At 34.6% G+C, this 22,412-nt stretch overlaps 1 protein-coding gene across 1 annotated transcript in view; it reads right to left on the bottom strand.

Annotated features, from left to right (window-relative positions):
• Positions 1 to 22,412, bottom strand: part of tafa5b (TAFA chemokine like family member 5b) — a 41,416-nt gene that overhangs the window by 2,792 nt on the left and 16,212 nt on the right. The window contains exon 2 of the mRNA XM_073832144.1: positions 15,876 to 16,025. Coding sequence (XP_073688245.1) covers positions 15,876 to 16,025 — 150 coding nt within the window. The remainder of the gene's footprint in view (positions 1 to 15,875; positions 16,026 to 22,412) is intronic.

The following is a 22,412-nucleotide window of genomic DNA, read 5'->3' as shown; positions in this document are numbered from 1 at the left end:
GAAAAAAAATGAATATGAACATTTGCAACCTATTTCACTTACATAAAGCCATATATTCCTTTGCGTAACATGCTATTGACTAGATTCTTTTTTTAAATGATTTAATTGGTGCTCTTAATGTGCAAAAGAATTGCGATTTACAGTAGAGGAAATTTGTCTGAATAAACCAATTTTAGCATTATGTCATGAAGGTTAAGTTTAGTTAATAAATATAAAGATATCGTATGACAGACTAACATAGTTTGTCTTATAGGAATTCACATTAATGCATAAAATTCATGGGGTCAAGACATGGTAAAATCAGGACATTTCATGCAACAAAGGCAAATAGCAATGAGAGAAAAGCACTCCAGCACTTGGCCTAATATCCTAAGCTTTCTCTTTGAAACAGATCGCTAAGGTCCAACAGTGAGAATTTTTTCCTGAGGTAAGATTGTTTTTGCACTTAATCAAACATAAATGTCTATTTATAATAACTAGGGCACCCTTACATGTTCATTTGCATACCATGACACCCCAATTGGCCCTTAGAGAGAGGGAAAAGAAAGGGAGGGAGGAAGGGAGGGAAACTGAGAGAAAATGAAAGAGAGAGAAAAAAAGAACATTTGTGAGGTAGAGAAAATGATAATCAGAGTGAAATATAACCCAGGGAAGCAAAAGTACATAAATATCAGGGTGGCAGCATTTGTACGTTTGGAGGGAGGCTAACAAAGTGTTTGGAGAACAAGTAGGTACAAATGGAGGCGAAATGTCATTCTCACCAAAGAAAAAGGCATGTTCTTAAAGGTAAAAAATAGTTGTGGAGATGCCTTCCAAACTCAAAGTAGTTTGTTATGTAGTGAATGTTTCCCTCACAGCGTCTACTCTAGGGACTAGCTTCCGCTACTAATCTCCAGCATTAGTATTCACTGTTATGCCCTGGGCCATAACGACAAATAAAAGAGCCTTTCATGCAAATTCGGTACATCTTCATTCTGTAGGCATGATTCACAAAACCGTAGGTTGCAGTCATTGGTGCTCTTATCTATGTTTTAAGATTAGCATGCTATTCAACCCTACTCTTGTGTAGTTTTTTTTTCTTTCAGATTTTTTAATATTAATTTATAGTTGATTGTGGGTGGGTTGGTTGGTTTCCCTTGCCAAAAAGTAAACAACAACCGTTGCCTTCACAAAGAATTGCCTGCTTGCTTAAAATAGTTCAAAAAGCAGGTTGTATCAGCCTTATGTGGCATAGATAGATAGATAGATAGATAGATAGATAGATAGATAGATAGATAGATAGATAGATAGAGTACTGGGTATATATAAATACTAGATGGATTGATGGGTAGACAGACAGATGCATATAGATAGATAGAGATGGGTAGATACTGTAAATGGGGATTGATAGATAGATAGATAGATAGATAGATAGATAGATAGATAGATGCATATAGATAGATAGAGATGGTAGATACTGTGGATGGATGGATACTGTAGATACTGTATTAGTAGATGGATGGATAGACAGATGAGTAACTGGATGTAGGTATAAACAAATAGATTTGCTTACAGTCCAAGATTTTTATTGAAAGTCTGTGTGGTTTTTGATAATGCTCAATGGGAAAACCACAAGTCAGATCAGAAAGTAAAGTAACAGCATCTGGAGTCAGACTGAAGGACATGAAAAGCTGGAAAGCTCTAGGAGCCGTTGCATTTTATAAATGTCTGGTCTAGCATTAGGGATTTGTCAAGTTGACATACTGTAATAATGATGCCCCCAAAACCCTTTATTTCACAGTAAAATCCTCAGCTATTTTGAAGCCCCCCCAAATCCCACCTCTAACTCATTCTCTGCCTGTCTCGGGCAGGACGTCAGATCACTCCGGCCTCCAGTGATGCATGACACATGACAGATCATCAACATTTGAACACTTTAAAGAAGTAAAGTCAACAAATCCACAAACAACAGCCGGAGAGAGTCCTGTCAGCACAACACAGTAAGCTCTCAGACTCTGTCTCTAATGAGCTGTCCCTCATCTCCTGCTATTGAGCATTGAGACTGTCACTCCACGGATGCCAAACTGACTATGACAGAGTGCACAAAGTGCCTCTGAATCAATACATCAAAGAACTCTCTGAACTTGGAGTTTCTGGTCAAAGGGGCACAAAAGTAATATGGAACTTGCTTACAGAGACCCAAATGTGACATTGTCCAGATAATGGCTTTCTGAATAAAAACATCTTGTTCTCGCTTAACTCTGATTTGCATTGCAAATTCCTCTTATTGTTAGATGCTGGAAATTGAATCCGGTGCATTATAATCTGTATATTTGGAGTATCCACACGCTGACAGTTTGAAATTAGAAAAAGGCAAAACAAATATCAAAATAATCCCTGCAATCAATTCTTGTGAGAAGATTTTCTCGCTAACTATTCATGCATCTCTCTTTGCTGGTACAGATGGCATCTAAATTGTGACAGATCACTGGATACCTCCATTATCACACCCAAAATGATTTCTCTCTAATTCTTTTTTGTATACATAAAATATTCAGTGTGCCTTTCAGCTGTGGCTCTACAATTTACAAATATTTTATCATTAATCAAAATTATTCAATACAAAAAGAGCTAGAAAGGCAGCACAACTAAAGCTAGGTAGTTTTTGTTCTGGATAACTGTTTTTTAAAACGTCACTCTTTACTGCTTTTAAATGCAAGAAAGCAATGACCACAAATACGTCTGCAAATATATTTAAGAAAAAAGACCAATCACAATGTAGTATGTTAATATTACAATTTAAATATTGGTGATGACACAAAACATTTGAATCAAATATTTAATCAATCAAACTTCTAATATTGTCTTCTTAAAGGGATAGTTTACCCTAAATGAATATTCTGTTTTATATTCAGTTTACTCACTCTCTATTTGTTCCAAACCTGTACAAATTTCTTTCTTTTGTTGAGGACAAAATAAAATATTTTGAAGAATGTTGGTAACCAAACAGCTGATGGTAGCAATTGACTTCCATAGTATTTTTTTCCACAGTTCCATACTAGTGCTGTCAATCAATAAAAAAATTAATTAATCACATATTTTTTTCTGAAATTAATTGTGATTAATCACAGTTAATTGCGATTAATTGCAATTACTCTCTCTCTACTTCTTCAAACCTGTACAAGTTTCTTTCTTTTGTTGAGCACAAAATAAAATATTTTGAAGAGTGTTGGTAACCAAACAGCTGACGGTAGCCATTGACTTCCGTAGTATTTTTTTTTTCCCATAGTAAAAAAAAGAAACGAGTTAATTGCACATTTTTCTGAAATTAATCATGATTAATTGCAATTACTCACTCTCTACTTGTTCCAAACCTGTACAAGTTTCCTTCTTTTGTTGAGCACAAAATAAAATATTTTGAAGAATGTTAGTAACCAAACAGCTGACTGTAGCAATTGACTTACATAGTATTTTTCCCCATAGTTAAAAAACAAAACAAATTAATTGCACATTTTTTCTGAAATTAATCATGATTATTTGCGATTAATTGCAATTACTCACTCTCTACTTGTTCCAAACCTGTACAAGTTTCCTCCTTTTGTTGAGCACAAAATAAAATATTTTGAAGAGTGTTGGTAACCAAACAGCTGACGGTAGCCATTGACTTCCATAGTATTTTTTTTTTCCCATAGTTAAAAAAAAAATGAATTAATTGCACATTTTTTCTGAAATTAATCATGATTAATTGCAATTACTCACTCTTTACTTGTTCCAAACCTGTACAAGTTTCCTCCTTTTGTTGAGCACAAAATAAAATATTTTGAAGAATGTTGGTAACCAAACAGCTGACGGTAGCAATTGACTTCCGTAGTATTTTTTCCCCCCACAGTTTCATACTAGTGCTGTCAATCAATAAAAAAAAAAAATCAAAATTTTTTCTAAAATTAATCACAATTTATCCCTCCTAACATTAACGTTTTTAAATATACTTTTATATTGTAATAATTTCACATTCGATTTTCAAATTAATGTAGAAACTTTTAATATTTGTTTTATTTTAATGTTATTAATATTTTTTATGACTTAAGGTGAGTATTACTGATACGAATATTACTGGTGTCTCTAGGATTTTTTTTTCATAATATTTAACCATTGACTACAGCCATTCAACATTACAGTATAATCTTTACATAAACCCATCATTTACTTGTGCCCTTCAGCAGGTTGGAAATATACAGAAATTAAATAAAGTTATCAAACACTAAATTCTTAATTAAATATAGATGAATCCTTAAAGCAACTAAAGTTCTTTGATAATAGCAACTGGGTTATTAGGTTATTTGGCTGCTATTACTTTAAGAGCTGCCGCTGCTGAATGTGATGTGGATCTGACACACATGCTCCTAGTTTCATGCACACGCTACGAGCGCAGTATAATAGCTATAAATGCACTTCTTTTCAAGAAAAAAGAGACAGAGGAAGCAGTCGTGAGTGGGATGGCCAACCCTAGCTCCGTCCCTGCGCTATCTAATTTTGATAGCACTATTCCATACATATGGTAGTCAATGGCTACCGTCAACTGTTTGGTTACCAACATTCTTCACGTATTCTTTTGCATTCAGCAGAAGAAATTCATAGAGGTTTGGAAGAACATGAGGGTGAGTAAATGATGACAGAATTTTCATTCTTGGATAAATTGGCCATTGTATGGCCAAATTCTTTTTTTTTTTAAAACCTAAATTTGATTTTTATAATGGGGTCTTCATAATGTTCTGAGGAAAGGTAGTTCCAGTCCTCAAGGCCCTGTCATTCCTGCCCCAGTTAAGACTTTAGCTGTGACTGATGACCGATGCAGAGGCCGGACTGGAGATTTATCGGGACAATAAATGAGATGGGCTGCTCATTGCAGCGGACTGCGATTACTCAAACGTTTGGCACAGACGCGAACATCAAACATCTGTCCATACATTTTTACAGCGGACACAGCTTGAGAATCCTATATGTTTAGCATTCACAGTAACGACACACACTAGTATTCAGATCAGTGCTGCTTACACACGAAATGCTCGTAATTTACAAGTAACACATGTTGTTGTTTATAATGAATTCATGAGCTTACATTTCAAACAGTTTCCAAGCCAAGCCCCTTCTGTTCTCTGTGTTAAGCCCCCCACTGTGATGCAATCAGTGAGGGGAATTTATGATGTCAGAAATTGGCTAGCTAATGAATTGGATGTGAATAACAATGACTGGTTACTATCTATTGTTTGGCGTCTGTCGTTCTCACAATTCCATTACACCAGTATTGTCTGTGCTGCTTTTTACAAAGCTGGTGAATCTGCTATTGCACGTATTCCACTTAAAAACAAAAACAGTATAATCAGTGTAGCTCGATTCACAAAATGAACCAGGTCTTTTAAAGGGGTCATATGATGCGGTTTCTTGTTTTCCTTTGTCTTTGGAGTGTTACAAGCTGTTTGTGCATTAATAAGATCTGTAAAGTTGCAAAGCTTAAAGTCTCAAAACCAAAGAGATATTTATTATAAATTAAGACTTAGTCACACCTCCCTAAAATGGCTCGTTCAAACACGCCCCCACTTGTCCACGTCACGGGGGGTTTAGATTAACATAAGACCGCCCATATACAGTCAAGCCCGAAATTATTCATACCCCCGGCAAATTCTGACTTAAAGTTACTTTTATTCTACCAGCAAGTTTTTTTTTTTTGTTTTTTTTTTACCGGAAATGACACATGGGCCTCTCCCAAAAGATAATAAGACGATGTACAAGAGGCATCATTGTGGAAGAAAAATTATTCATACCCTTTGCAAACTGTCACAGTCTTTTGGGAAAATCCAAAGTTCTATACCATTCCAAATAGTCCAAGCTGTTCTAAAGCATCCTAATTACCCTGATTCATTGGGGACAGCTGTTTTAATCAACTTAACAGGTGAAAAACAGAAGCTGAGGACCTGCGGCTGCACATTGTGGCTGCTCACAATTCAGGAAAGGGCTATAAGACCATAACTAATGTTAACTAATGACCCTTATTGTAGAGTGTTACCAATTTATTTTTAGATTTTATTATTATTATATGTGACCCTGGACCACAAAACCAGTCTTAAGTAGCATGGATATATTTGTAGCAATAGCCAACAGTTCATAATATGGCTCAAAATTATCGATTTTTCTTTTATGCCAAAAATCATTAGGATATTAAGTAAAGATCACGTTCCATTAAGATATTTTGTAAATTTCTTATTGTAAATATATTAAAACTTAATTTTTGATTAGTAAAATGCATAGCTAAGAACTTCATTTGGACAACTTCAAAGGTGATTTTCTCAATATTTAGTTTTTTTTTTTTTTTTTTTGCACCCTCAGATTCCATATTTTTAAATAGTTGTATCTCGGCCAAATATTGTCTTATCCTAACAAACTCAATGGTATCTAATTTATTTAGCCTTTTTTATGTAAAATCTCAATCTCAAAAAATCGACCCTTATGACTGGTTTTGTGGTCCAGGGTCACATATTATATATAGACTTCTCTGGTATCAGTGCTTTACTATTTATTTCTCTGACTACTTTTTACTTTCACTCCTTACATTTTTACACAAATTTCTGTACTTTCTACTTCTTACATTTTCAAACCAGGCTCATTACTTCAGTTTTAATCATTTGGTGGATCACAATTCGATGACAAATCTCTAAAAAATCATGAATCAACGAGATTCGGCTTGCATGCACTCCGTGTCTCAGCTAAAAGGTTTCTTTGCTACACATAATCTAACCATGAAATTTGTAGTAAAACTATGGTTATAAAATTAAAACAGATTGTAATCAATCCGCCAGCAAAAACCTGGTTACTATACTTTTACTGTAAACCATGGTTAATTTTGGTAAGAGAAAAAGTTAACAATAATAGCTAACCGTTTCCCTTTAGTGGGTCGCCTTATTTTATTAGAACACCTTATTTGTTTTCCTTGCCTTTCTGAGTACAGACACCAACCCATCCCTGCACTTAACATCTCCTGCACAACCTGGAACATTACATTTATTTGTGGATCTGCCATTTTCGCTGTTGTCCTCGCTTTGTTTTTTTTTCACAGTAGCCTAGCTGCAGAACTTCTGATGATTGGGCTATGCAAATGTTGGGGGCGTAACTATTAATGATCGCGACTATTGCATAATAGTCTGTGTTATGTTAGGATTAGCCTATTTTTCAGTGGTCTTTTGCAAACATCAGATTTATATAAGAAGGAGGAAATGATGGTGTTTGAGACTCATGGTATGTCATGTCCATGTACTGAACTGTTATTATTCAACTATGCCAAGGTAAATACAGTTTTCCATTCTTTGGCACCTTTAAACAAAACTGAAAATCATTAAGAAGACCTTGATGTCTTATGATATATTCAAGAATTTGACCTATACAATGTATTGTTGGCTACTGCTATTTAAGACTGGTTTTGTGGTCCAGGGTCACATATACACATATACACATACACTGTATAATTATTTTGTACAAAACATTTCATTTACCCTTGCTTTGATAGCGTCCCTGAAATAAAATACACTTGGATTAATCGGCAGATGCACAAATATGTGTACACTGATGGTCCTCGCCACCGTAATTGATTCTAGAAAACCAAATTAAGTTATCTTTGTGAGAGCATGTTTGTGTAAAATAATATATGAGGAGTCAAGGCGGAGAGTCTGTGTAATCTGTGTTATCATGGGCACACCTGCAGACACTTCATCACAGGGCATGCTAATTTTTAGAGCATTGTGGAAACACAGAGGATGCATTATATAATTAGCTTCTAGTGGGACCACTTATGTCAAGTCTGTGTATTTATTTAGCGGGGGAGCCAAATAACAATATATTTTGTGTCCTTAACTGTCCTTTCAAAAATATAAAGCCAGTAACCGCAACATGTATTAAATGTAAACAACGGATTGGAGCTTTTGGTGTCCCCGACGTGATATAATCTTGACTTTGGTGTCTTTATTGATGCCGCGGAACTTCTTGAGCCACCCCCGATTGTTTTGGGGAGCTGGTATCCCATTTGTAATGCTGGTGCATAGACACCGGCGTTTCGAGGCAGATGCTTTTGAATTGGCTGCCTGAGGTCAGCCCTGACCTATCACATCCATCTAGGCTGTGCGACTAGGGAAACATCACTAATCCTTGGGCTGACATTCCCAATTCGATTGCAGAGTCAGAGATATGGAATTAATGCAGGTGCTCTGTGAGCGGGACTTGATTATCCCGACACCTGGCCGACGATCACCTTGTCTAATTGTTAAAATGCTCTCCTTCCTCTGACTTTCCGCATAGTTTTCAGGGCATATTCCAGCTGTCGGCTCTCACCTCCCCGCTACCACCAGCTGAGGGAATTGGGTTCTGTTGCTGTCACTTCCCGCCTGCTTCCAGGCAGAATCCGCAGTCCCTCTGTGTCCCAACATGCCGCAGCCGCCTCTCGTTTAGCTTTTTTTCTGGCTGATGCGATATTGATGCCAGATCTTTCCAGGCCACTTTGATTCTGTTCTACATGAAAACTTCATGACGGTTTAATTTCCTGTTGGTTTGATGATAAATTCATTCTAATTGCCATGTCGACGTCATTGCCCAAGACGTTTTAACAGATTCCGCAGAGCAAATGTGTTTTCGGCTCTGCTCTTCTTGATACTCGTTTTACATGCAGTCGGTTTTGCAGTTAGAACTGACCTGTCACTGTACTTGTACAAGTGAAAATTTAATTATACTACGAACATGAATTATACATCATTTCAGCCTGGTTTCATGCCAAAGAATATGTTTTCCATTTTTCAGGCGATGTTTCATTTTATGCGAAACACCAGTGGTTCACTGAATACAGTGCCTCGAGGTTTTAACTATATATTACTGTTCAGAAGTTTAGAGCTGGTGAGATTTTTTTTTTTTTTCAATTTTTTTTTCTTACATTTACTATTTGATTAAAATACAGTAAAAAGTACATTTATTAAAAATAATTGTTTTCTATTTGAATACTTTATAAAATGTCATTTATTCTGGTGATGCAAAGCTGAATTTTCAGCATAATACTGCAGCCTTACATGATCTTAAATGATTTTTGTAGTATATGTGTAATATAAAAAATATACTCTTAGAATACTGGTAAATTGACCTTTTTGTAACAATGAATGGTTACTTCAGTTTGTAAAATGTCATAACTCCCCAAAAGCTAATATTTTAATTCAGATTCAATCATAAATAAATATAAATAAATAAATTCAATAATAATTCATATTGTTTCATGATGTTTGTAAAAAGGTACTTTTTACCTTGGAAAATATATTTTAAAAACTTAACATACTGGCAATTTGATCTTTTTGTAACAATGAACGGTTATATCAGTTTGTAAAATGTCATAACTCCCTGAAAACTAATATTTAAATTCAGATTTATTCATAAATAATTCATAATGTTTGTAAAAGGTAATTTTATCTTGGAAAATATATTTTAAAAACTGAACATACTGGTAATTTGATCTTTTTGTAACAATGAACTGTTACTTCAGTTTGTAAAATGTCATAACTCCCCAAAAACGAATGTTTAATTCAGATTCTTTTTTTTTTTTTACCTCGGAAAATATATTTAAAAATCTTAATGTACTGGCAATTTGATCTTTTTGTAACAATGAACGGTTACATCAGTTTGTAAAATATTACAACTCCCTAAAAACTATTGTTTTAATTCAGATTCATTCATCAATAATTCATATTCATTATATTTGTAAAAGGTACATTTTACTTCAAAATATATATATTTAAAAGCTTAATATACTGGATATTTGATCTTTTTGTAACAGTGAACAGGTACTTCAGTTTGTAAAATGTCGTAACTCCCCAAAAACGAATGTTTAATTCAGATTCATTCACCAGTAATTCATATTAATTCATGGTATTTGTAAAAGGTATTTTTTTTTACCTTGGAAAATATATTTAAAAGCTTAATATACTAGATATTTGATCTTTTTGTAACAGTGAACAGGTACTTCAGTTTGTAAAATGTCGTAACTCCCTAAAAACTAATGTTTTAATTCAAATTCATTTATAATGTTTGTAAAACGTACTTTTTACCTTGGAAAATATATTTTAAAAACTAAACATACTGGCAATTTGATCTTTTTGTAAAAATGAACTGTTACTCCAGTTTGTAAAATGTCATAACTCCCTAAAAACTAATATTTTAATTCAGATTCATTCATTCAATTCATATTCATTTATAGTATTTGTAAGAGGTATTTTTACCTCGGAAAATATATTTGAAAAACTTAATATACTGGTAATTTGATCTTTTTGTAACAATGAACGGCTACTTCAGTTTGTAAAATGTCATAACTCCCCCAAAAATAATTGAAATACTTTTCTTATAAATTTTGGATTTACATTTTTTCTTATTTCTCCACAAACACTCTTATTTATCATTGAGCTACATGTAATGTACAAAGTCATCTTGTTTTACTGGTCTTCAATGTGCTAAACACAAAAGTCTGCTCAGCTTTCATCAGCGGTGCATGTTTCCTCAGCGCCTGCCGCTGTGCGACTAAGCCCTGGCAGTCTTAGTGCTAATACATAATGGCAGACGTGCCGGCTATTCTTTCTCAGTATCAAAACCTGTCTGATTACCTGCCTTTTATCAGATAAAGCCACAGGACACAGAACAAGATAAAACAGCACCGTTCCCTCATTTGAAGAGATCGGGCTATATTTAGCAAAGGCTTTTTATCCAAAGAAACAAAACAACTGAAGTAATCGATACTACTTTAATAGCTTCAAACACTCAAGAGTGGCAAATTACACTAAATTAAAAGCGACTGGGGTAAACGGTTAAACGACAAACAAGACTGAGGAAATATTGAGGGAGCTGCGGAGTTCAAAAAAAGATTGTCTTCGTATGCAGGGGGTAAATTGTCAATTGCATACGCTGAGATTTTCTTTCTAAGCCTTAAAATTATATATGAGGAGCGGAATCGGTCGGTTGTTATGAAATAACCTCATTTCTGAAAGGCCAAAGACTCAAGACCTGTGCACGCACTGATGGAGAAATTGTATCTGGCTATCTTGTTAGAAAATGCCAATGTAGAGTGAGTGATTTTTACTGTCAATTTGATTCGTAAGACATAAGACAATATTCCAATGACGGCATCATTCTGTTTTTCCTGTTTTATGTTTGTAATCTTTATTGTTTACTGGATTGGGTGCTATTCTGGCATTTTTACGACATTTCTCCAGCCAGGGTTACTGATTGGCATGTGGTGTAGCCCACTACAGGTGATGTAAGGTCGTAGAAACACGGAGGACTGTGTCTTTCAAAAGCAATTACTCAAGAACACCTACTTTCATCTGGCCACGAAGAAACTCCTACCTTACGAAATATGTCTTGAAATTACTCGGGTGTCATAGCAACAACTGAAGGCAAGAAGACATACGACCACATGAAGATAAGTGCAGGTCACGCTGAAAACCAGTCCATGCAAGACTAGAACTAAACTGAAGGGAAAGGGAACACAACAAATGTACTTGCAAGAGCTGTAAATGGCAAATATAATTAAAAAAGCTCTCGTTTGCTTCTCGGATACAGTACAAAAGCAAGCTGAAGTGAATGTAATGATATAAAAAGACCCTGTATTACCTATTTCCATTATGTTCACTTCACAGCGGTGTTCAGAAACAATCGTACAGTGAAATTAACATGAACAAATGACTCTAACGAGCTAGTTCTTTTAATGAATTTGAGTCTGTCTGACAAATCCTTCACTTTATGATCTCCATAAATCCGTCAAAGCGCTTATAAGCATCTGATTCACTGACATAACATCTGATGCACTTACTGAACCGCAAGGCATGTCAGTCATGCCTGTTTCAAAATTAAGCTGTCAGAGTTTAGGTTTAGTTTCTCAAATATTTCAATAGACTATTTAAACACAACTTGTCATGTGTGTTTGGAAAAGTTTGGTATTTAAAGAAAAAAAACGAATGTACAGCAAAAGTTACAAAGTCTGATTGATGAACAAGTGACTCTAAAGAGCCAGTTCTTTTAGTAAATAACACTCATTATCAGCCCTTCACTTATTTATCTCACTGAATTTGTCAGGTTGTTATTAACATCTGATTCACTTACTGAATCACAAGTCGGTTATGTTTTACTCAAAATGAAGCTTTGTTTATTTTAGTATTTGTTCACATGACAGCCTGCAGTCAAGATTCACTCGTCATTTGTATTTCCAAAAGTTTAGTACTTAACAAAAACTAATATAGAGCGCAACTAACAGTCTGATTCAAGAATGAATGGCTCTAATGAATCGGTACATCTGAGTCACTCAAAAACACTTATTAATTTAAATCAGTCCTTTAATGAACTCACTGAATCTGAAGTCTCATTCTCCTACTGAACCACTACTCTTTCAGTCATTTTTGACTTGAAATGAAGCTTTGTGTATTTAAAGATTTTAGAAACATACAGTCAAGCCCGAAATTATTCATACCCCTGGCAAATTCGGACTTAAAGTTACTTTTATTTAACCAGCAAGTTTTTTTTGACCGGAAATGACACAGGCTTCTCCCAAAAGATAATAAGACGATGTACAAGAGGCATCATTGTGGAAAAAAAATATTACTCATCTTTTATTTACACTTTTTTTGGCTATTACAGCAATCAGACACTTCCTATAATTGCTGACCAGCTTTTTGCATGTCTCCACTGGTATTTTTGCCCATTCTTCTTTAGAGATGAGCTACAACTCTTTCAGGTTGAAGGGTCTCCTTGCCATCACCCTGATCTTTAGCTCCCTCCACAGATTCTCGAATGGATTTAAGTCAGGACTCTGGCTGGGCCACTGCAAAATGTTAATGTTTTGTCTGCTAACCATTTCTTCACCACTTTTGCTGTGTGTTTTGACTCGTTGCTGTGCTGAAATGTCCACTAGTGCCCAGTTTTTCACCTGTTGAGTTGATTAAAACAGCTGTTCCCAATGAATCAGGGTAATTAAGATGCTTTAGAACAGCTTGGACTATTTGGAATGGTATACAACTTTGGATTTTCCCATAGACTGTGACAGTTTGCAAAGAGTATGAATAATTTTGGACATGCCACTTTTTGTTCAAATGTAAATAAAACCTGAGAAATATTTTTTTCCACAATGACGCCTCTTGTACATCGTCTTATTATCTTTTGGGAGAAGCCTGTGTCATTTCCGGTCAAAATAAAACTTGCTTGTTGTATAAAAGTAACTTTAAGTCAGAATTTGCCATGGGGTATGAATAACTAAAGGCTTGACTGTACATTTGTTCTTTAGAAAACCTCTAGGCAAGATTTACTTTGCAAAAAATCAACCAGTTGTTTTAATTATTAATTCTTTTAGTTCTTTTTAATTGCTCAAAAAGACTAACTAGTTTGAATCAGTCTGATGAATCTCTGACTTAATGAACTCACTGATTCTGTCAGAGTGGTCATTAACATCTGATTCACTGAATAAACATCTGATTCACTTACTAAACTGCAACTCTTTCAGTCATGTCAGACTTGAAATGCAGCTTTGTGTATTTAAAGATTTTAGAAACAAGATCAATTTGTCATTTGTGTTTGCAAAAGTGTGGTATTTAACAAAAACAGACCTGCAATTCAACATAATCCGAGTTATAAACAAATGCTTATAATGAGCCTGATTTTTAAGGAATCGCTCAAAAAGACTTATTGGTTTTAATCAATGTGACAAATTCTGTACTTTCTGACTTCACTGAATCCATTATTCATTTAATGAACTGTAACTCTTTCAGTCATGTTTGAACTCGAAATGAAACTTTGTGTTTAAATATTTTAGAAACTTACATTTGTTCTTATGAAAACCTGTAGGCAAGATTTACTTTGCAGAAGATGAGCCAGTTCTTTAAATGAATCACTAAAAAATACTTACTTGTTTGAATCAGTTTGATGAGTCTATGACTTAATGAACTCAGTGAGTACCACAACTCTTTCAGTCATGTTGGACTTGAAATGCAGCTTTATGTATTTAGATTTTAGAAACAAGATTTATTTGTCATTTGTGTGTGCAAAAAAACAGACGTCCAATTTAACTAACCTAAACCAAATCCACTATCAAATGACTCTAATGAGCCAGTTATTTTAAGGAACAGCTCAAAAAACATACTGGTTTGAATTAGTCTGCCAAATCCTTTGCTTAATGAACTCACTGAATCCATTAGCTACTTAATATCTGACTCACTTACTGGACACTTTTGGCACTCTTTTGGTCATGTTTGAACTTGAAATGAAGCTTTGTGTATTTAAATATTTTAGAAACTTAAATTTGTTCTTATGAAAACCTGTAGGTAAGATTTACTTTGCAGAAGATAAGCCAGTTCTTATAAAGAATCACTAAAAAAGACTTACTGGTTTGAATCAGTCTGATGAATCCTTGACTTAATCAACTCACTGATTCTGTCACTGAGTATTCATTAATTGATTCACTAAATGAACATCTGATTCACTTACTTTCAGTCATGTTGGACTCGGAATGCAGCTTTGTGTATTTAAACATTTTAGAAAAGCAGGTTTGTTCATTTGACAACCTGATTAATAAAGAAATTACTCTAATGTGCCAGTTCTTTTATGAATCGCGTTTAGAAAGACTTACTGGTTTGAATCAGTCAGACAAATCCTTCACTTAATGAACTCACTGAATCCATTAGATTGACTACTTAACATCTGACTCGTTTAATGAACTTATAAAAACCTGTAGGCAAGATTTTCCTTGCAGAAGATGATCCAGTTCTTTTAATGTATCGTTCAAAAAGACATACTGCTTCGAATCAGTCGGATGAATCCTTGACTTAATGAACTCACTGATTCTGTCAGAGTATTCTTAACATCTGATTCACATACTGAACCGCAAATGTTTCAGTCATGTTGGACTTGAAATGCAGATTTGTGTGTTTAAAGATTTTAGAAACAAGATTCATTTGTAACTTGTAATCCAAATCTTTTAATGAATCGTTAAAAAAGACTTACTGATTTCTTGACCTAATGAACTCACTGAATCATTAACATCTGATTCACTGAATGAAAACCTGATTTACCTACTGAACTGCAACATTTCAGTCATGTTGCTCAAAAAAACATACTAGTTTGAATTAGTCAGACAAACCATTCTCTTAATGAACTCACTGAATCCATTAGATTGGCTACTTAACATCTGACTCGTTAAATGAACCGCAAGTCTTTCAGTCATGTTTGACTCGAAATGATTCAAAGATTTCAGAAACTTGAAAAAAAATGTACACATACTGATTCATGAAAAATTACTCCAATGAACAACTTTCAAAGAATCGTTCAGAAAGACTTATTAGTTTGGATGAATAAATGAATCTTTGATGTAATGAACTCACTGAATCAATAACACCTGATTTACTGAAAGTACATCCGATATGTTTACTGAAACTCTTTCAGTCATGTTGGACCTGGAATGCAGCTTCGTGTATCTAAAGATTTCAGAAACTCAAGTTTGTTCATATGACAACCTGTAGTCTAGATTCACTTGTCATTGGTGTTTACAGAAGTTTGCTATTTAAATAACACTCGGCAGTTTGGAGCTAATCTCACCAACTCTAAATTTCCCCAGCGTCCGTCACCTCGTAACACATTCCACACACGTGACCTGAAGCACTGATGAAACCTGAAGCAACATCCCAAATCCTGTGAGTGACACTTCAGCCACACTCACTGAGCAGCGTAATCTCATGGATCAGACTGGAATCTGAAAGCCCCAGCTCTGGATGCTCTGGTGGGCTTAGAGGCAGTGGCACCAAAGCCTGGATGAGTCCCACACCTCAGCCCCTCCTCATTCTTACCATCCACACATGCTGGACTGGCTCTGGTAGTGCCGGCAATCTGGCCCTTCCTGCAGGCACACCTGGCCGTCTGCCGGGCAATGGTCCTCCTTGGCTGACTGCTGTCCCTGTCCAGAGTCATGATTTCACATGTACCTGCTGCCAGCTGACCTGAATGAAGGACAAAGAGTTAGAGAAATGTCAGATGGGCTTTCGAAGCCACCAGGATGACAATCAGATCTTTAAGGAAATGTGAGTGGTGCCAATTTCCCCGCTTTAGTGCTGGATTGATGTGGTTGGTTGCCAGGTTGTTGCTATGTGTTTTTAGTATGTTTCTATGCAGTCTCTAGGGTTTTTTTGGTGGTTACTGGTCCTAGTCAGTAATTGAAGTCTCTAAATATGGCTCGGGTCTAGGGCAGTATGATTAATCGGAATAAGGCTGTGATTCATCAAAATAATTGTACGTGCTGCATGTTTCAGAGTGAAGCGCAGAACTGTGTTTATTTAAAGGCAAGCGACATTTTGTTAACGAAAACTATGGCAAAAACTGTTTGTTGACAAGCTTTTTCCCATGATTAAAATAAGATGATAAGGTCAAGAAACAATAACTGTGATTATTTCAACATGCAATATCATAAAAGATAAAAAGATAACAGAACAGAACTAAAATGTATTTAAAAAAATTTAAAACTATACAAAAATCTTTTTGTTTTTGTTGCAGAAAAGAAGACAAAATATTATTGTGGACTGCTGTACATGCCTCTATTACGCAAGCTTTCATGTTGTTGCCAGATATCAAGAGTTCAAATCCCCAAATCAGAGCTTCTCTGTTAAAGGATAGATTTTTATCATTTACACAACCCTATGTTGTTTCAAACACATGACTGACTGTCTTTGATGAAACTTCAAATGAGAGATTTCATAGAATGTTCTCTCTGCTCTTTTTCATTTTTCTTTGAACAAGCTAATCAAGGTCTTCAGAATACAGGTTGGCATTTTTTTTTTTCAGGTTTGGAGCTAACCTGCATTAAACTGATCAAAAGTGACCATAGTGTTGATTTTGTTAACAAAAACTGATGAAAAAATGTTTGTTGGCGAGCTTTCGTCCCATGACTAAAACAAGACGATGACAAGATGACAGGTCAATAAATGATAACTGTGACATACTGTGCAATATCGCTGACGACAAAAGTCAAGACTAATATGTATTTAAAAAAATAAAAAACTATACAAAAACGTAATTTTATTTTGGTTGAAAAAAAGAAGACAAAATGTTATTGCAGATTGCTATGCGTCTCTCTGCTATGCAAGATTTTATGTGTGCGATGCCAGATATCAAGAGTTTAAGTCACAAATCAGAGCTTCTCTGTTAAAGGATAGATATTCTGCCCAGTGGTTTGCTTAAATTTTGCAATCTGGCTACCATGCACACAGGCTCGCTCTTCATTGCGGAAGCGCCGGCGATGATCTGAAAACACTAACAACATGCAGTATCGTTGTCGATAAAAGACGAGACTAAAATGTATTTTAAAAAACTCTATTATCTATCGCGAGCTTCTGTGCATGCGGTTGCCAGATATCAAGAGTTCAAATCCCCAAATAGAGCTTCTCTGTTAAAGGATAGATTTTCTGCCTGGGGTTTTTTATTACGAAAGCACTGGCGATGATCTGGAAAAGAGCAGTACATGTCTGTACTACGCAAGCTTTCATGTGTGCTGTTGCCAGATATCAAGAGTTCAAATCCCCAAATCAGAGCCTCAAATACATTTTCTGCACGTGTTTTGCTTAACTTTTGCAATCTGGCAGCCACTCGTACATGCTCGCTCTTCATTATGGAAGTGCTGACTATGATCTCAAAACACAGACAAACAAGTAAGCTGAAGTTAGCGATCTCCATGTGAGATGTTCGGCTTAAATGAAAGTTTAATTCAACCTGTCCGTGTTCTGTCATTGGATCTCTGCTATTTTGTTCATGATTGTGGTTGCTGACATGCACTTACTCAACCGCTGTTGTTTAAATAGAGAAACATTATTACAATTGGGAATTATTGGAATTACTATTACAGGGTTCCCGCGGGTCCTTAAAAAGTCTTAAAATGTCTTAAATTAAAATCCGGGAAATTAAGGTCTTAAATTGTCTTAAATTTACCGTAAAGATGCTGTAGGTATTAAATTTTCAGCCGGTGTGCTTAATGACGATAGGGAAGCACAGTGGTCCACTGTAAAACATCTAATAGTTGATTAATTTTAGTATGTGTGAAACAGGAGTGAAATGACAGTCTGCGTGATTTATTAGCTTATTACGGTAGGTCGGCTACAGACACTGACGTCGGTCTGCACCTGCGTGCTGCCATTACGAGGTTGTCGAGGTGAGGTTCAAAATGCAAAGATAGGAAAGTGTACATTGCTAGCTGTGCAACAGATCCGTGATGACCAACCTCCACGGTTCGGCACGCATGTGATTCGCGGATTAACTGTTAAGTTTAACCATCAGAGTAAGTTTATAAGTAGCACGTTTTGTCTTGCCAATTTACCAATTCAAACAATTTAAAAATGGAACACGCACGATGATTTCTTATTTTCTTTATTTTTACCGCTGTCGCACACACCTGAAGCGAGCACGCGCATACAGAGAGAGAGAGAGAGAGAGAGAGAGAGAGAGAGGCGCGATTCACACAGATTGATTCCTCTTTAACTTCTATTTGAACGGAAACATACATACAAAGTCATGTCTAAATACCCATTTTGTTCTTCTGGTAACCACAGTCGGTTATGTCTTCAGTGAAGCGAAACAGCTGAGAAAGAGATGCGCATTAGGCCTTAAAGAGACAGTACGTGCATTAGGCCTTAAAGAGACAGCGTCCTATAAATACCTGCAGTGAGAAGCATTAGTTATTTTACAATTAATTATTAAATCTCCGCACCTGAATACTAGGGTTATTGATTTTATTAGTAACTTTGTTGTATTCATCTACACTTGTCATTTGTGTAATTCTTCTTGTTTTGTTACTGACTTTATTAGTTCAGCTAGTAGTTTTTGCTGTGGATTAGAAGTACTTAAAGCATTCAGTAATTAGTAAAAAAAAAAAAAAAAAAAAACTTTATTTTTGTTTTGTTTGTTTTTTGCTGATCCGAAAAATGATCTGATCCGTGACTCAAAATCAGTGTTATGATTGCTGCCATGTTCCCCGATTCGCAGCTTGCAAAGTCATTCACCTGGTGAAAATAAAACTGCATATGTCGCCAAATATGGCATCACTTCATTCATCAAGGAGCTATCGTGCAGCGTTAGTGAGAAGCCATGTGTCGTCATGTTTGACAAAAGTTTGAATGAAAAGTCAAAGAATAAACACGTTTAGTGTAATCCAACTTATCTATGTTACGTTGGCTCTGTACATCACAAGGAACAAAAAAAAGAGAAGAAAAAGGTCTCAAAGAAAATATAAAAATATATATTTTTACTTTTTTTTTTTTTTACTTACCGCGTTTACACATTGCACATAATTGATCCCAAATGGAAAACTTTCAAGTTTTGATTTCCATTTTAGTAGGCAATAAATTGAGTAGCCTATTCCAAAGAAATTATAAAATTTTTGGGTCTTAAATTATATTTGTTGAGGTCTTAAAAAGGTCTTAAAAAGCATTAAATTTTACTTTTAAAATGGTGCAAGAACCCTGTATTAGGAATTTCAGTTATAATATTTTTTTAGTTTTTACCAGTTTTCATAATATAGATATATTATATAGTAGATATAGAGAGTGCATATCTAAGACTTTAATATTAATTTATACATTAAATAGCCTATAACAAATCAGTATACTAGATGAGTAAAAAATAAACTGTGTATGAGTCAACATTCTATACGTGCTTATTGATGAAAGTGCAATACCTGAAATGTTAAAATAAATATAATTATAGTTTTCATTTGACTAAAACTAGACTAAAATGCTCAGGCATTTAGTCGACTCAAACTTGACTAAACAAAAACAGGACAAGGTAGACTAAATAGGATAATAACTAAAAAGTACATTTGACACAGGACTAAGACTAAGACTAAAATAAATTAAAAAAATGGCTGACAAAATTAACACTAGTCACACAGGCTCTTCTCTGCTTCTGCTCTGAGTTTGAGTCGTGTAATGGTTCAACCAAAATTGAAAATATACTATGGAAGTTCATAGGGACCAGAAACTCTTTAGGTAGCCACATTCTTTAAAATATCTTCCTTTGGATTTAGAACAACAGGAGGGCATTTGGGAAGGCAGCAAGTAATGAAAAGCGCTTATAAACTGTTGTCAACAAAAATAGAGAAATATTGGTATTTTAATTTTTACAGTTGCACTGTAAAATAATTGCATTTTTCATAAATACTAATTTAATTTACACTTAGTAATATTTCTTATTTTTAATATTTGAAATTAGGTAACAGTTTATTTATGCTCACTGGTGCTCCAGAAGGAAAAACAAATACATTAAGACCCAGGGGTGTAAACTTTTGAACAAAATTTTCTTATTTTGCCTACATATCATATTTTTTCTTTTAGTATTGCCGTTCAAAAGCTACAGAAGATACTTACATGTTTCCCAGAAAACAAAATAAGTAAAATTTACCCTGTTCTTCAAATTCAATGCATCGTGTTTCCTTCTGAAGCATCAGTGAGCGTCTGAACCTTCTGTAATAGTTGCATATGAGTCCCTCTGTTGTCCTCAATGTGAAAAGATGGGTCTCAAAATCATACAGTCATTGTTGGAAAGGTTTCAAATACACAAAAATGCTGAAAAACCAAAGAATTGGTGGGACCTGAAGGATTTTTCTGAAGAACAGCGAGCAGTTTAACTGTTCAGGACAAACAAGGGACTCATGAACTATCACTAAACGAAAAAAAAAAAGCACAGCTGTGGATCATTCAGGTTACAACACAGTATTAAGAATCAAGCGTATGTAAATTATGTAAACTATTTTTATAAAATCAACTATTATTTTCTCTTGTGGACTATATGTAAACGTCTTTTATGTGAAAAATCTTATTCAGGTCAGTGCTAAATAAAAAATAACTTGCAGTTTGTATGATCGCTCTTATTTTGGTAAAATAATTAACATTTTGAAGATTCTGCAAGGTGTATGTAAACTTTTGACTTCAACTGTATATGAAAAGGAAAGCAGAAAAATGGGAAAAAAGCAAAAAATTGTAAAAGAATCTATACATGCCTCAAGTCAGATTTGAACCTGCGTCCGCCATATGAGCATCGGCGCGCACTGTATGTGCAACTAGCCCACAGCTTTGACAGAATAAATGGATTTTTCCGGTGCTGAGCTGTTAGTTTCCCTACTAATATTGTAGACTGAGGCATCACCCTTGTTAGCAGACTGATGGGGACCAAGTTCTGCTGAAGCTGCACACTGCAGCCATTGTTCAATGTTGCTCTATTATCCTGCACCTGCATAAACAGGAATCTATATACACGCTCTCATCAAGCTAGTGCAATATGGTGGATATGGACCTGCGACGGTGAATCATGTCCTAGCGGTGACATGTCAGCGGAAAAAAGCTTGATTAATCAGGCTGGGCTTCAGATCTACCACAAACCCCACCGTAAGTCCAAACAGATAAGCAGCGTACAACCTCTTGAGAGAGCTCTTATGTTAGATGATGATTAATCCAGCGGCAGGATGCCTCAACACCCCCAACCCCACTTACATAGAAATGCTTATGTATATAATTAGGTTATTCATTGCCAAGCTTTCAACAGGCAGTCGGTCACAACTGGTCATGTTATTACCTGGAAGACAAAAACATATCAATCTAACTACTAGCTCTGATCATAAGGAGTGTGTGTGTTAGGAATTTAACTGATTGTTTTGTTATTACCATACATATTTATTTGTTTTGTTTTTTTATTACCATACATTCAGTAAGCAATTTCAAAACTTCAAACCTCAAACAAAAATATTATTATAATTGTCATTATAATTAATGTATAATATAAAAAAATACATAAATAGCAATAATAGAATAGAACAGAAAATCATAATCATAATAATAGTGCAAAGTTTTGCAGTTTTACAGCAAAAAATAAGTATTGTATTTATTTTAAAATATGAATAATAATAACTATTTATTTATTTGCCTTTAGGTCATCAGAAACAGTCAGAAATTAGCTTTTCACTACCATTTCTAGTAAATAGATTATTATTATACAAAGTATTGCAGTTTTAGGGCAAAAATAAGTGTATAATATAAAAATATTACTAGTAACTATCATTAATATTATTAATGCATAATTTAAAATATTCAATAAAGAATAAAGAAAAGAATATATAATAAAATATATTTTTTTCATTTCATTTTATTTATTTATTTATTTATTTTACCTTTAGGTCATCAGAAACAGTTTCTTTCTACTAAATAGAATAGAAAATAATAATAAAAATGCAATAGAAAATAATAATAATAAAGCAAAAAGTTTTAAGGTAAAGAATAAGTAAAGTAATTCTTAAAAATAATAACTATTAATGTATAATTAAAAATATCAATAATAACAAGAGTAGAATAAAG

This window comes from Garra rufa, chromosome 25, assembly GCF_049309525.1.
Source record: "Garra rufa chromosome 25, GarRuf1.0, whole genome shotgun sequence".
Taxonomy (NCBI): domain Eukaryota; kingdom Metazoa; phylum Chordata; class Actinopteri; order Cypriniformes; family Cyprinidae; genus Garra; species Garra rufa.
The sequence above is the reverse complement of the archived record's forward strand: the minus strand, read 5'-3'. Positions and strand labels throughout refer to the sequence as shown.